This window comes from Lacerta agilis, chromosome 11, assembly GCF_009819535.1.
Source record: "Lacerta agilis isolate rLacAgi1 chromosome 11, rLacAgi1.pri, whole genome shotgun sequence".
NCBI classification, from domain to species: domain Eukaryota; kingdom Metazoa; phylum Chordata; class Lepidosauria; order Squamata; family Lacertidae; genus Lacerta; species Lacerta agilis.
In genome coordinates this window covers 54285033-54301432 of record NC_046322.1, presented here as the reverse complement: position 1 = coordinate 54301432, position 16400 = coordinate 54285033, and the positions used below count along the sequence as shown (strand labels likewise).

At 41.8% G+C, this 16400-nt stretch overlaps 1 protein-coding gene across 2 annotated transcripts in view; it reads left to right on the top strand.

Moving 5' to 3' along the window:
* Window positions 1–16400, top strand: part of DAPK1 (death associated protein kinase 1) — a 76358-nt gene that overhangs the window by 19871 nt on the left and 40087 nt on the right. For both annotated transcript variants that reach the window (XM_033164784.1, XM_033164783.1), the window contains exons 3-5: window positions 4867–5088; window positions 13154–13292; window positions 14104–14233. In XM_033164784.1, coding sequence (XP_033020675.1) covers window positions 4867–5088; window positions 13154–13292; window positions 14104–14233 — 491 coding nt within the window. The remainder of the gene's footprint in view (window positions 1–4866; window positions 5089–13153; window positions 13293–14103; window positions 14234–16400) is intronic.

Here is a 16400-nt window from a genome sequence, read left to right as displayed (position 1 = left end):
TTAAGAATATTACGGGAGTGGGCAGGGGAAGGACTGGACCATGTGAAAAATGAACATAATATTTTAGCTGCAGTTCGTTCACTTTTCAGCTTTGTATTCTTGCTATTTAAAAAAGTGTGCCTAGACATTCCGTTGGTGCACCCATAACCTAGGTTTAAGATGCTATTTAGCTTCTAGCTTTCACAGGACAACAATAGTTTTGCTGTGGTTTGTAATGTATTGGTTTTATTGCCGAAGCCACAGATAGATGGTTGTGTGGTTGGGCATAGTTAAATTATCTGTGCAATTTATGCATATTTATTGAGAAAGAAGTACCTGCCCATTTCCTCAAATCAGGAAGGCTGAGATGAGAATTTTGCCTCTATTCGTTTTAGGTAGAATCTGCAGACTCATAAATGGAGAAGGTATTTTTGTTGGTATTTTCCTTCCCAACCACACATCCCTTTCAAAGTATTTTTACCAATCTCTTGTAATTTCCTTCTCACATTCAACTTATACCTTATTGTCCCCCAAATGGCAAAGTTCTTTCATTGCTCTTCTCTGTTCATTTTACATTCACTTCTTCCTTCTATGATAGCTTTTCTTCAATCCCCTTCCTTTCTATTCCCAGTTTATTTATACTGTAAAGGTAAAGGGACCCCTAACCTTTAGGTCCAGTCGTGTCCGACTCTGGGGTTGCGGCGCTCATCTCGCATTACTGGCCGAGGGAGCCAGCAGAGGAAGCCAGCGTACAGCTTCTGGATCATGTGGCCAGCATGACTAAGTCGCTTCTGGTGAACCAGAGCAGTGGACGGAAACGCTGTTGACCTTCCCGCTGGAGCGGTACCTATTTATCTACTTGCACTTTTGACGTGCTTTCGAACTGCTAGGTTGGCAGGAACTGGGATCAAGCAACGGGAGCTCACCCCATCGCGTGGATTTGAACCACCGACCTTCTGATCAGCAAGCCCTAGGCTCTGTGGTTTAACCTACAGTGCCACCCATGTCCCATCACTGTATTATACACCACTATATTATTATACTGTATCTTCAATACCTTCTCCAGCCCTTAGAGGAGGAAAATATTTCTTCCATCCTCTTCCCCCTCCCCCCCCCATGAACCCCTCTGTTTCCTGGCCATCTTCACTCAGCCTACTATTTAAGAAACTAATTCCATACACTGACCGTAAAATGTCGACTTTCTAATTTCTGTTTCTGACATCAGAAATGAGTTTACTTGTAGTCATGGATTCATGTTGCTGAGTTGAATGTTTCTTTGATCTGCCTTGAATCTCTCTGTGTGTGCGTTGGTGTGTTAAAGTTCCAAACAGCAGGACTTGCAAGGCATCAGTTGCTCTTTTTTTATAAACTGTCTACCAGGGCTAGTGTCCCTTTAGGAAGGTGTGTGAGAAAAAGTAAACAAACGAGTGTGCTCCATTTATTTATCTAGCTGCGGCATTGTTTGTATTGGCACTCCTTCTTTGTTTAAGATTAAGGCGACTTTCAATAAAAGCATCAATATAAAAAAGCAAAAGCTGTAAAACAAAACAAAGTTCCTGCGGTTTAAACAAGCCCAGTTTAACATTCACTGACTGAATGTGAGTGATTTTAGTCAGCAAAATGCTTAATCATAGTTGCAAAGTCCCTCACAGGCCCAGTGGTGGTGAAAAGGTGTACAGATTCCTTACTAGATTCATTCTCGCTCACACAAACTCTTTCTTTCTTTTTCTCATGGCCAACAAGTTGCAGTAAAGCTTGTAGGAGTAAACCCTCCCTCCCCCCACTGGAAAATAGCAGGTTTTGAAATTATTGTTATTATCAGATGTTACATGTTTACAGTGTGTTCTAGATTATCAAACTGCTGTAAATGCAGCTTATTATAATTTCATCTAGTAGTAATAGCTTTATAAACACTCCAATGTCTGATTCTTTTTGTCTTTTTCTATAAAGAGAAGGAAATTGGACTGCCTTGGGAGTTATTGTTGCCCATGTTATGCTAATTAGTAATCCTTAATGTGTGCACCCTACCCATGCTGGAGAGCAACAAGAGGGCTGGGACGCAGAGTCCATTTACGTAAATTTGTGAATTCCCTCTTCACCTTCTCCTTCCTCCCCACACTTTGTTTTCAGCAGCAGCTTATGATTTCCTGGACTAAATGCTAAAACTCAATTTTATCTGTCAGATGATATGCTAACTGGTCAGAAAGATGGTTGAAAAAATCATTACGCATACAACACTTGCATAGGCTGATGCCAAGCACCTTGAACAGAGGAGATTTAGAGTAGCAATTATCCACCAATTCAAAGAGAATTGCAGGATCACAAACAAATCACTGTTATTAAATGACAGCACTTATTCTTGCAAAGTGCTTTCATTGTGATTCTCAATGTCTTCAACTGATATTCTCCCATGAGGGGAATTATATGTGCTAGTTAATATTATTTAAGTAGAGTGCTGGGCATTATTATTATTATTATTAAAAAATTTATTTAAATTATCTCTTCAATTCTAATAAAACCTATGACACTTGGCACTTTACTTTTGAAACCTGCAGAGTGTTTCCTGTATTTGCAGCACGGGCAGCTGTGACGAGGCATAATAATGAAATGAGAGCACACTGATGTTGTAGTTAATTTTTAGCAAAATGGCTTTCAGGATTTCTTCCCACACTTCAGCTCACAAACACCCATGGAAAGCTCTCTTTATTTCAGTTTATACCTGCCCTTGTAGTAATAAAAACCCCACAAGTCCTTAACTGTATGAATCAGTAATATATATTGATAATATTTCTTCATTACAAAACAAATGAACACAGGAAAATATGCATATGCAGTAAATAATGTCAAATTTTCCATAGTATTTAGAAATATCTCCTAAGTCAGGTTCAAGGTTTTTGTATTAACTCACAAAACCCGGAACAACTTAGGTCCGAGGAACCTTAGGGACCACCTGAAACTTATTTTGCAGCTCAGTCACTGAGGTCATCTACAGAATGGTTGTCCCCTGGTTTGCTGTTGCTTATGAACAAAGGAAGATCTTAGCCACCTTTGAAATTTGTATCAGTGTGGTGTAGTGGTTAAGAGCGGTAGACTCGTTATCTGGGGAACCGGGTTCGCGTCTCCACTCCTCCACATGCAGCTGCTGGGTGACCTTGGGCTAGTCACACTTCTCTGAAGTCTCTCAGCCCCACTCACCTCACAGAGTGTTTGTTGTGGGGGAGGAAGGGAAAGGAGAATGTTAGCTGCTTTGAGACTCCTTCGGGTAGTGAAAAGCGGGATATCAAATCCAAACTCTTCTTCTTCTATCAACATGTAACTAAATCGTTGTACCAGTTACACTAAATTCAAATGAAACACACCCTTCGAATGAAATAACAGTCTTCTTTACGTTGGCGTTTTGGTTATCATGGGATGCTTCCATACTAGGTATTTAATGTGGAATTACCATGCCTCATTCATTTACAGTGGGCTCATCACGTTTGCGAGGGTTTGGTTCTAGGGGTCTGCTTACAAAGACAGACACGGTATCATTAGTTGTTCACCTGAGGTTGTATTTACCTAATTTTAAGATCTCCTGAGGAACAGATGATTGTGTCCTTATATGTAAAGCCATAGAATTCAAAGAGGGTGTTCTTTCTTTCCCCCCATGACTGTAAACAAATGGGGCACAGAGAGCAGTGGGTTCCCCCAGTTCTCCATTTATTTATTTCCCCCACCTCACTCATGTAAGGTTGCAGGTTGCAATCGCGTAATTAAAGTGAGAGAAAGTTGCAGGCTTACTGTACTTTTTATGGGGCATTGGGGCATCCAATGGTCAGCGTCCTGTATTTTCCTTAGGATTCATCTCCAGAAGATTGGGCGCACTATCCACAGGTATGCATGCCCTTAAGCGCATCTATTCAGTGCACTTGCACAAAGGGACTCCCTCCCCCCCCTTTCTCTCATGCACACTCCACACTTTCCCTAAATCTGCTCCAGAAGGTTGGTGGAATCCTTAAAACAAATTTAGGGAGCATGCAAGAGGAGGAGAGTGAGAGGATGTTCCATTGTACATGGATAAATAATTCTGCTGATGGGATGAGAGACTTGGTGCTATATTGGATTCCACCTTAAAGTGTTGCTCTATCTTGTTTAAACGTCAGGGTTTTGACTCTGGCAGTGACGTATCAAAAAGGTGATATCCAGTGTGGTGTAGTGGTTAAGAGCGGTAGACTCGCAATCTGGGGAACCGGGTTCGCGTCTCCACTCCTCCACATGCAGCTGCTGGGTGACCTTGGGCTAGTCACACTTCTCTGAAGTCTCTCAGCCCCACTCACCTCACAGAGTGTTTGTTGTGGAGGAGGAAGGGAAAGGAGAATGTTAGCCGCTTTGAGACTCCTTCGGGTAGTGAAAAGCGGGATATCAAATCCAAACTCTTCTTCTTCTCTTCTTCTGGTACACATTCACTCTAACCTTCGTTATGAGCAGCATTTTAAAGCCTATTTTAATTAGTGCTAAATTGCTTTTCTGGTGATTTCCCCCCCCCCCCCAAAAAAAAAATTCCGCGTTGCAGTTATTTCATTTTAAATGAGTGGTTTTATTGGGGGGAGATCACAGCTCATTGGGGGGAGATCACAGCTCATTGGTTGAATCCGTAACTAGCACCAAGTGAGCTAAATGGACCAGTGGTGTCACCAGGTATGAGCACACTTCTGTGTTCCTTTCACATTTAATTTTTGTCTTTTCTTTTTTTGCCGAATAATAATTTATCAGTTTTCCAATATTAACCCAATTTTGCATATGCCAATGAATTCTGATTTTTTGTCATTTCTATTGTGTGTAGCTATAGAAAATATTTTTTTGTGCTATACTTAATAAATACTTTCCCTACTGTCTTGTGTTTCTTAGTGGACAGTTTGCAGTAGTAAGGAAATGTCGAGAGAAGAGCACTGGGGCACAGTATGCTGCAAAATTCATCAAGAAACGAAGAACAAAATCCAGCCGCCGAGGAGTGACTCGAGAAGACATTGAACGAGAAGTAAACATATTGAAAGAAATCCAGCACCCCAATGTGATCACTCTGCACGATGTTTATGAAAGTAAAATGGATGTAATTCTTATTCTTGAACTGTAAGTAGTTTTGAAATTGCTTTTTAGGGGATGGGGCAGTTTCTGAAAATCAGAAATGTATTGTTTTTGGAAATGCAACTTTCTGTCAGTTTGCACTGGAAAAAACTGGTACGAATTTTAATAAAAAATCTGCAGCTTTTTGAGAGAAGCTAGTGGATGGCGCTGGGAAAGGGCAGGAGAGTACTTCAGAGAAATGTTATTGGAGTATCAATTATAACCTTGCAGATTGAGGGTGGTAGTTCTGGGTAGTAGAATTGTGAAAAAGAATTGTGTTGTGTGTGTGTGTGTGTGCACAGAGGTGAGTTAGAAAATTTATTTTGTTTTATAGCAGATCAGTGATTTGAGAGTTGAACAGTGAGAAAACAAGAGAATTGAGTGGTGAAGTGGAAATCCCTGTCATTTTTACCTACATGTGGCAATTAGGTTTCTCTGCCCCCGTTTGCCAGTTTCTTGCATTTTGATTGTTGGTGGAGCAACAGAGGCCTAGCTAGTGAAACAAGGAAACTTTCATGGACTGACTGGATGCAGAGGAGTGGAGCGGGGCACCAGCTGGGGAATCTCTAAGAAAGAGGGCTCAGAATCAGGGGATTGGTGGTAGGATGACAATGCATGGTCAGAAGCAGCAGACTGGGAGGCTGGAGAGGCAACAGAGTTTAGAGAGCAGAAAGAGGCTGGGGCTGAGAGCCTTCCAGACTCAGTGGCAGGAGAGGAGAGGAGACAGAGATGAAGCAGGCTGCTGAAGAATCAAGGGGTCTCTGCCTCCTGCTACGGCCAGCTCCCCTCCTCTCTGGTCTCCCAGGACGCACAGAGAAATGAAGAGGGCAGAGCGAAGGGAGACAAAGCGAAGCAGGCTTAGGCTGCAGGGGATGGGACAGAGGGAGGAGCCTAAGAGAGCAGTGGGAAAGCAGGGATCTTTAGTCCTCGCAAGTGTGATCACTAGGCCTGCACTGATTTGGTTTCTTTGAATAAAGGATCCACTGACACCAGGGTTGTTGTTTATTAATTGCTGATTTACTCCTGGCACTGGCCCCTGACAGAAAGTAAGCACTGTTAAGTAAATATCTCCAATGCATGAAGAAGGAACTCATTTGGTTTGGGGAGTCGGGCTGGAAACTTGAACCATCAATTTTTCAAACTTAATCATTTAAAAATACTTACAATTTTCAATAAAGGTTAACTGTCAGGCATCTGTTCTGTTATTGCTGAATATTTCCCTATACAGTACAGTCATACGCCGGGTTGCTCTCGCTGCAGGTTGCGCATTTTCGGGATACGGACGCGACAAACCGGAATTACCGAAACGGGTTACTTCAGGGTTTCGGCGCTCGCACATACACAGAAATACTAAATCACACTTTGTGCAGAAGTGCTGAATCGTGACCCACGCGTGTGCAGATGCGGCGCTGCAGGTTGTGAACGTGCCTCCCGCACGGATCACGTTCGCAACCCGAGCGTCCACTGTAATTTATTTCTTCTTGTTGGTTAACATTGCTTAGCTGACTTAGTTACTTACTTAGTTAGTTAGTTAATTAGTTTGATAACACTGCTAGTTTACTAGTTAACGCTGCTGAGCCCCATGGGGGCAGAGATTTCATCAATATACATAGGATGAATCTGAAAAGGATACACATTTAACATGAGAGTGCACTCAGTGTTGAGGGGGCATAGGAGGCTGAGTGCGGTGTGGCTTCTGTGACCAGCTCCTCCTGAGAGCAAGAGAGGAGGAGCTGCTGGCCATTGAAGCCGTGCTGCACTGGTGTCCGTGCTTGGCCCCCTCCTGATGAAGTAACATCCTGTACATGATGTCACAAACACGTGACACACACTGAACCCCCCTCAATCTTGGGCTAAAGTCTGTGTCTATGCTGACTTTTTCACTCCTTGCTTTTCTGTCTTATCAAGCAAGAAAAAAGCTATTAACTAAATGTTCAGGCCTCATTTTTCACCATGAATGATCTGTGAAAAAGGTCAAGTTCCCCAATAGCAAAACCAATCATGCTAAACTCTGTTTTGTTCTGATTTACTCTCCATTTCCAATGTAGGCCATTTTAATTTTGTTAAACGCACTGGGCTTAAAATGTTCCATGGGACAATAAATATTTAGCTGGTGCCTTAATTATTTAATCAGTTAATTAATAAAGGCATGTAAGTACAATGCTACTAGCTCATTAAGGAATGATGATGCTGGTTTTTGAAGCTAATCTGTTTCAAGGTTACTGTTTAAAATCTATAATTATATCTTATGGGATGTAGCACTTAATCCCAAAGCTTGGTAAAGGGTTGTTTGCTTCTTTTGAAAAATAATTATTTTCTAGTGCTGTGTGATGTATTTTTCCTCCCAGAGGATGGAAGTGTTGACTGCAAGCATCTTTTTTTTTTACTGTTAAACACATTGCTTGGTCTTCTTGAAGACTCTCAATTAAACCTTGCACTAGAACCTATGGCAACTCCACATGTATGCTTTCTGTTGATTCCGTTTGCAAACTTCTTATGCATGCATAAAAATATAATTACCTCTTGTGATCCAGAGAGAGAGTACTGTAGATACAGCATTCTTGTGTGTTAAATACTGAGGGATTTTATTGGGTTTACAGCTGTTTTGCTCTGGGTATATAGGTCTCAGAAAAACCAACTCTGCAATTGCTTCTTGTTGCTTCTACGCTGGTATTGGTTGCTGGTGCCTCTTCCATACTAGAGATTAACCAACATGTCAGAAAAAGCAATCCTCAAAGAGCTTGTTTCTGGAAAATGTTTTATGTTAAGGATGAAACTAGAACAAAAATGAAATGTTAGGTCGCTGAAACGTTGGTTCTGTAGTTGTTTATTCTTACAAGGATACAGCATATGCCAATGACTAATGGTGTCTGCTGTTTGCTTAGTGTGGTCTTTGTGTTATTTTATGCTCGGGGAAGCAGTCAGTATAAACTTTCAGGTACGAATTGGAGAAATTGCATTAGAGAGGTTACTTTTCTGCTGCTGAATGAGAAAGCTGCAGGGTTCATACATGATCTGAATTTACTGTAATTATATGCTATGTTCGTTAGAAGCATTTAGAGTCTGTGGGTGGCACTCACTATAATGTTCTGCTAATCAGAGTTCAAGAGCATGAAGTTCTTTAAGGAGCTGTGCAGAATTTACTCAGTAATCCCTATTAGAGAACCAGAAGGAAAATAATCAATTAGACTTGCCCTCAGCTGTTGTCATAAATATGCTGCAAATAAAATCTCCTGTGTGGAAAAAATATGGCGGCTGATGTAGGGGACAAGTTATTTCTTCAAAGGACGAGTTAATCATCAACTAATTAGCACCATTTTGTTGTGCTGCATTTCTTTTCAGAAATATTTATAGCAGATGTTCCAAGAAGTGAACTTCAGAATTTTAAACATTCCACTGGCTTCATCTGGGTGAAATGGAGATTATTCACATTTTAATTTTATAATTTGCTTTTTAGTTCCATTAAGGTGAATAAACTGCTGAAGCTTAACTTGGTGCATGCTGTGGCATTATAATGAATCACAAAGCAGCAGTGCACTGAAATGTGGGGTGTGTTAGCAGCTACCCTGCTTAGGTAAACCTCTTAGGTGTGGGCTTTTTTTCTCATGCTTCTAGCCTATTTGATGAAATGCCTGCTCATTTATAATGGTTTCACCTTTCCTGCATTTCACATTGAGGAGCAAAGGTTGTTTCCTGCCCAATGCCCATGGCTACCGCTACTTTTTTCTTCCTCCTCTCTCCATTTCTTCAATACTACTCCAATCCCCTCTAATCCCACCACAGGTTATGCCCATTACTGTCTGCTTTAATTGTTCCTATTAAGTTGTTTTTCTGTAGTACCGGTATATACAGTCTTTAGTGTTCGCATCTACCGGTATCTGTCTCAAGAGACTATGAAGTGTGCCTCTGGGGGTGAAGGCAAACCGCTGGAGAATCACACCTCTCCAGGATGCAAGTCTGGGCAGTGTGTATGGAGGTGTATGGAAGACCCCACACTTAGCTTCACTGATGTGGTCAAAAGGGAAGCAGAACAGTACATTTGGCACCAGCTTGGCTGCAGGAGTTGCTGAAATGAGGCATATGAGACACCATTCAACCATCTTTGGGATTCCACTCTGGATTTGTGTGGAGTTTACTCCTTAGCAGATAGATTTCCCCCCCCCCCTCCAGATTTGCTGCCAAAGCCCTTCTCATGAATGAGTATAGCTGCAGGGCAGCAGAGGTTTAGGATCAGTTTTCTCCTTTTCCTAGATGGGCTGCCTTCCCAGGTTGACAAGCCCCATCTGCCCCTCAATTCCCTCTACAGCATGTTCAGTAACCGCCTTCTTGATTGTTGGACCCACTGTTGGTCTTGGTCGCTCAATCCGCCAGAGCCTTTCTTCGCATGCAGGGGAAGTCTCATAGGTTTAGCTGGCCAGTCGAAGCCGTTTCCTTGTGTGTGGCCACTGTTGCATGCTCACTGACTGATTCTAGGAGCCACAGGTGCAGGGTATACATTATACACCTAACATGAATAGCAGCCTTTATACAGTGCAGCTATTCACGTTAGGCGTATAATGTAGAGATTCAAAGATAATATATATTGGACAAAGCAAACTTCTGCAGGAGAAAATGAAAGTAATGTGGGATATTGTCATACCAGCAAACTTTAAAATGAAATTATATTCTATAAAATTAGGGATGGGGGACCTGTGGTTCTCCAGGTGCTACTGAACTGCAACTCTCATCAGCCCCAGCCAGTATGACCAGTGCCCAGGAATGGTGAAAGTTGTAGTCCATCAACAACTGGGGGGGGGGCACCGATTTGTGAAAGGATATTCAATGAATGGCCCTAACTAGTGGGATATTTGGATTCTTGAGCTATTCAAAGTTGAGTGGAAGGCAGAGAACTGAATTGAGTATTGGTATATGGATTGACATTTGGGGTACAGTACCTCCAGTTGCGGACGGGATCCAGTCAGATCCCGAGGTTTACGCAACTGGAAGGACCGCTTCTGTGCATGCGCATGACGCGGTAGAGCACTTCTGCGCATGCGCGCAGGGCAAAACACTTCTGGGTTTGCTGCTTTTCCAACCTGAAGTTTACATTACCCAAGGGTAACGTAAGCTGAGGTGCTACTGTATTTGTACTGTATTTGTAATCTTGGTCTGCAACCCTTTACTCCCCTTGTATCTTCTGTCCAGTTTTAGACGAAGCTCTTCAGGGTATGAGCTGTTTAAAAATGATGCAGCTGCATAAGCAATAAGAATTAACAATGCTCTGCGACTGATGGTCACTCAGGACTAGTTCAGATTGCTAGGGATGGCAGCACTCTGTACATCCTTGGGACACCCATATGCATGCCTGCCTTTCACATGAAATTTTCATATTGCCCTACATACATGCAAATGTATGATCACAGCTATGCTATAAATTAGAATTCATTGCATATAAAGGGCATTTATTCATATATATTAGCTGCCTCATAAAATAATTTCTCTTGCCAACCTACAATACAGAGGTACTGGTTACATACTTAATTCATTCTGGAGGGCCATTCTTAACCTGAAACTGTTCTTAACCTGAAGCACCACTTTAGCTACTGGGACCTTCCACTGCCACTGCGCTGCCAGAGCACGATTTCTGTTCTTATCCTGAAGCAGAGTTCTTAACCTGAAGCATTATTTCTGGGTTAGCGGAGTTCTTAACCTGAAGCGTATGTAACCCGAGGTACCACTGTACCTCAAATATTGTAAGCAAGGTTATAAACCCAACAAAAATACAATAAATTTAGAACTGGATCCAAACCCAGCTTAAAAAGATAAAACATATGTCAGCCATGATTGCAAAACATTTTTAACATAAAAACAGTGGCAGCCTATATAGGGCCATGATTGCCTGCGTCATTGTATGACACTACATCTCTTCATATGAACAAGATAGCATTATGGAATTCGCTGCCTCAGATAGTGACAGATAAGGCCATTATTGAGATTTGTGTGCCAGGTATGCTAGTGGTTTCTTGCAGGGAAGATGGAGTGTGGACCAACAGCAGAGGAGGGCTGTTGCCTTAACACCCTGTTATGGGACTTTCCAGATACATCTCACCAACCCTTGGTGGGCTTAATGGCACTTTGTCTATGGGCTGTTCTAATGTCTGCACAACACCCCAGTGGTGAGATGAAGGTACCCATAGCCTGTACCCATGAGTACCCCTGACAGTACTACAATTGGTTTAGCTTTAAAGTAAATAGAAATACGGGCTTGGCTGTTTCATACAAACTTTGGTAGCTTCCAGATTGGCTTGCATACTATGTTCTGTATAAGGCTACTTTTGGAAGGCTGGAATAGTTCAGCTTGTTCGGAATGATGCAGCAACACTGTTATCTGGGTCTGATCACAGAGCACATATTGTGCCTCTTGAAGCCTGACTGCCTACAAGTTAGTTTGCAGGCACAATAAAAAATAATGGTGTTAATTTTTAAAGCCACAGACAGCCTAAAACCAGGTTACTTAAGGGAAGACTGATTTCCATCCAGACCTTTCCAATTTATATATGGTTGTAAAGGTAAAGGGACCCCTGACCATCAGGTCCAGTCGTGTCCGACTCTGGGGTTGCGGCGCTCATCTCACTCTATAGGCCGTGGGAGCCGGCGTTTGTCCGCAGACAGCTTCCGGGTCATGTGGCCAGCATGACTAAGCCGCTTTTGGCGAACCAGAGCAGCGCACGGAAACGCCGTTTACCTTCCCGCTGGAGCGGTCCCTATTTATTTACTTGCACTTTGACGTGCTTTCAAACTGCTAGGTTGGCAGGAGCAGGGACCGAACAACAGGAGCTCACCCCATGGCAGGGATTCGAACCACCGACCTTCTGATCAGCAAGCCCTAGACTCTGTGGTTTAACCCACAGTACCACCTGGGTCCCTATACGGTTATAGGTAAGGTCTTTTCCATCTCTGTGTTGTGGATCTCCACAAGGAAAACCATCCAGTTGGCTTCCTCTCCCTTGTCTTCTAAAGATTGGTTAAGGCATCTTTCCCCCTTTGGGTTGGTTTTTTATTTTTTATTACCACTGATGAGTTTCAGTGCCGAGTTTCTTCTTTGTTATGGGTTAGTTGCTGCTTTGAGAGCACTTGGTGAATGGGAATGAGATATATAAATAAGTAATAAATACGATGAAGACAGTTGTAATAGGCAAGGATGTTTTCATCAATGTTTCATTTTAAAATCTGCCTTTGTCGCTTAATATTTGTTGCTAATAATGTAGATGCTGACACAAGTAACATTTGGAACAAAAAAAAGAACATTGCTCCGTTGTTTTCAGAGAGTGTTGTGATTCAATTTTGTATAGAATGAAAGGATGTGATGGTGAGCCAGTATACTGTTATTGTCAGCTGCTATTCATCATCACAGAAAGTGATGGATGGGAAAAGGACTATGCGTGTACACATTCATTTGTAAGAGTTTCTTGACAGATTTTACAATCAAAATATTTGAGAACTTTTTAAATGTAGTCTTTATCCAGACAAAGGGTTACGCAGTAATGTTTAAAATAAAGTTTGCTGCAGCACTGAAAATCATAACCAAAGTATGGAAATGGTTGAGAGATGGCAGGAGTCAACACTTATAGAGTTATGGGGGGAAATTGTGTGACTTCTCTGTGTTCTGCTTTAAAATCAATAGTTGCATATAATATTGCTATTTCTCTCCTGCCCCTCCGGAGACTTGCTAATACTTCCGCTTCCTGTCATCCAAAACAATGTATGAACCTCATTGATTTCCATAAATTAAAGTACCGGTACAACCTATGCTAATAAAGCTAGAAAAATAGTTCAGTATACCAGAACAATTCTTCAGAGGCAATCATCAATTTTCTAGGTGCCTAGAATATTTTCAAGCATGCATTGTTACATGGCAGACTGAAATAAACATTTGAATTGTAATGTTTTTTTAAAAAAAATGTGTTCAGACCCTGTGCAGGAAGCTTTAAAGAATGGATTGCCTTTCTTAATATGGCTGTACAAAGTCCTTAAGCTAAAAAAATAATAATCAATAGGTTAAAGTCAATAACTGCTGTTCCTATTCTCACAGTGTTGCAGGAGGGGAGCTCTTTGATTTTTTAGCGGAAAAGGAATCTCTGTCTGAAGAGGAGGCCACAGAATTTCTCAAGCAAATCCTCAATGGTGTTAACTATCTGCACTCTCTGCAAATTGCACACTTTGATCTCAAGGTATGTTGGATAGATTTTAAGTACGGGAATAGTGCACAAAGCAACCCTTAGAACTTGGATAGCATAATAAAATCCCCCATTATTTATGTGAAAGGTAGCTATTGATAAGAGTATCATGGGGGGGGGAGCATGCCCCGGGACGTCGGCACTATTTCCTAAATATTTTGTGCCCCTGCCTACTAGTCTACTCACTTCGCCCGCCTGAAAGAACCTGGTCTCAGTGCCAAACCAGACTTAATGATTGATGAATGTGAGTAATTATTAATTGAAGGAAGACTGGTTTTGAACTGGATGTGGGAAATGAATTGAGTAGAACTTAATTAAAGACTTGCTGATTTGGGGTAGATGGGTGGTGGGCTCAAATTAATTGAAGAATTTATTTTACTTAGGGTTATTTGGGTGAGAAATAAATTAGCTTGCTGCTGTGAAGTTTATTTCCAAACTTGAATTTGTATATACAAATTAGCATGTGCAAATGTGTGTTTTATGGGTCTCTGCCTCAGTTATTTTAAGTACTTAGGAATACACCTGATTTTGAAAAGAACAAATGGGAGTCTTGCAGCTGTTTTCTGCGCAGGACCCACCATAATATTATGATGTCTGGATATAATAAATCATCATCTGGGAACCCTGTGTCAGTCAGGATTCAGTGTGAGGAACCAGTGTGTTTTCACAGCCACAGGGCCATTTCCGTTGAGTGTGGTGCTTAGAGCATATGAGTTTGAGTACTTGTCAGGAAGAGATTATTTTTTCCAAATTGTGCCTGTGTTTTGCAACTGCTCTCACACAACCAATCTTTATTTCTTCAAAGCCTGAGAACATAATGCTGCTGGATAGAAATGTACCAAAGCCTCGTATCAAGATCATTGACTTCGGCTTAGCACATAAAATAGATTTTAGTAATGAGTTTAAGAACATTTTTGGGACGCCTGAATTTGTTGGTGAGTGTTGTACTTTCCTATTTAGCTGTTGTGGTGTGTTTGCATGACAGTCATAGAATCATAGAATCATAGAATTGGAAGAGACCACAAGGGCCATCCAGTCCAACCCCCTGCCAAGCAGGAAACACCATCAAAGCATTCCTGACAGATGGCTGTCAAGCCTCCGCTTAAAGACCTCCAAAGAAGGAGACTCCACCACACTCCTTGGCAGCAAATTCCTCTGTTGGACAGCTCTTACTGTCAGTGCTGAAGTGGACTGGTTGTTATAGCCAGAGTAGAACTGACCTCCATTTTCCACATGAGCTGGAAACTTCAGTCTACTTAGTCTGTCAACTGTACTGTCTGTGCTGAGAACAGGGGCAGCAGATGGGCAAGCACAACCTATCCAGATTGCACAGCAAAAGAATTTACCTAGGATGATACTGTAGTGTGTACTTCTCCCAGTTTCTCATTTGCCATGCAAACAAAGGTACATACATTAGAAGTTCACACACATTTTTCCAGCCCTCCTGTCCCCATATGCCCATCTTAGAAATTTGTGACAGATGGATGGCCTGACTTCAAAACCGAAAATAAGAAACAGTTCTACCCATTTGCAAATGCCTGGTAACCTGGAGCTCATTCCTGGTGCCAGATGGGAGACCTTTCATTTATTTAAAAATATTTCTATCCTGCCTACTCATCAAAAGAAATATCAAGAGGGGTTTACAGGAATCTGCTGGTGACACCCAGCTCTGTTTCTCTTTTATATCTGACCCAGGTGTTGGCATGGTATCAGCTGGTATCTGGAATCAGTAATGCGCTGGATGAGAGCTAACAAATAGAAGCTTAATCCAGATAAGACAGTGGTGGTGGTGGTGATGAATGATTTATTAATCCAGGGAAGTGGTATTTAGCCTGTTCTGGATGGTGTTGAGCTTCATGAGAATCAGGTCTCCATTCTCTGAGTTCTGCTTGTCCCTGCTTTGCTGCGGGATACTCGGGTGGCCTATGTTTCTTGCACCCATTCTCCAAAAACATCCAGGTTTGGTGTCATGTGTTAGACATGGGGCTGCTCTGGAAGAACATCCAGAAATTACAGCTAGTTTAGAGCATGATAGCAAGATTGGGTCAGCACCACAAGTATACTTCAGTGGTGTGGAGAACTTCACTAGCTGCTAGTTCATTGTTGAGTTCAATTCAAGGTGCTGGATTTGACCTTTAAAAACCTAAATGACTTGGAATCAGGGTATTTGGGAGACACTTTTCTACCTGGTAACCATCAACTAAAACCTTAGTTCCTTTGGTTTTTGAGGTTGGAAGGGTGGCTACCAGAGAGAGGTCCATTTCAGCAGTAGGGCCCAAATTATGGAACTCTCTCTCTCTAGGTATGTTCACCTTGCACATTTATTGCAGCTTCCCAGCAAAAGTCCTCATCTTTTAATAACATCTGATCAGCATTTATGGTGTCCTGGCACTCATTTTAAATGGATAATTTGAAACACTTAAGACATTTTTGTTTAGGCACGCTTATTCGGACATGTAGATGTTGATGTTTTTAATCTTTTTTACTCTTAATTTTGAATATATTTGAATGTTATTGTTCGTAACTGTTTTTATTGGACTTTTAATACAGCTCAGTCGGTAGAGAGCATGAGACCCTCAAGGTTGTGAGACTGAGCAAAATATTCCTGCACTGCAGGGGTTGGACTAGAGGATGGGTGGGCAGACTAAGGCCCGGGGGCCCAATTGCCTTCTCAATCTGGCCCACGGATGGTCCAGGAATTAGCGTGTTTTTACATGAGTAGAATGTGTGCTTTTATTTAAAATGCATCTCTGGGTTATTTGTGGGGCATAGGAATTTGTTCATTTCCCCCCCAAAAAATAGTCTGCCCCCCCCCACAAGGTCTGTGGGACAGTGGACTGGCCCCCTGCTGAAAAACTTTGCTGTCCCCTGGACTAGAGAATCCTTGTGGTCCCTTCCAACTCTATAATTCTATGATTCTTGTAAAACATTTGGATGTTTTGCCACCATGAAGTGGTATATAAATTTTGTTAAATAAAAATAAATTTTGTCCAAAGCTTTTTTTTTTAGTATTACTGTCTGGCTGCTGCTGCTCTTCTTTGCTTATTTGTTCTTTAGCTGGTTGTATGCTGGTTTATTGTTTTTATTCTAGTTGTTCTAAAG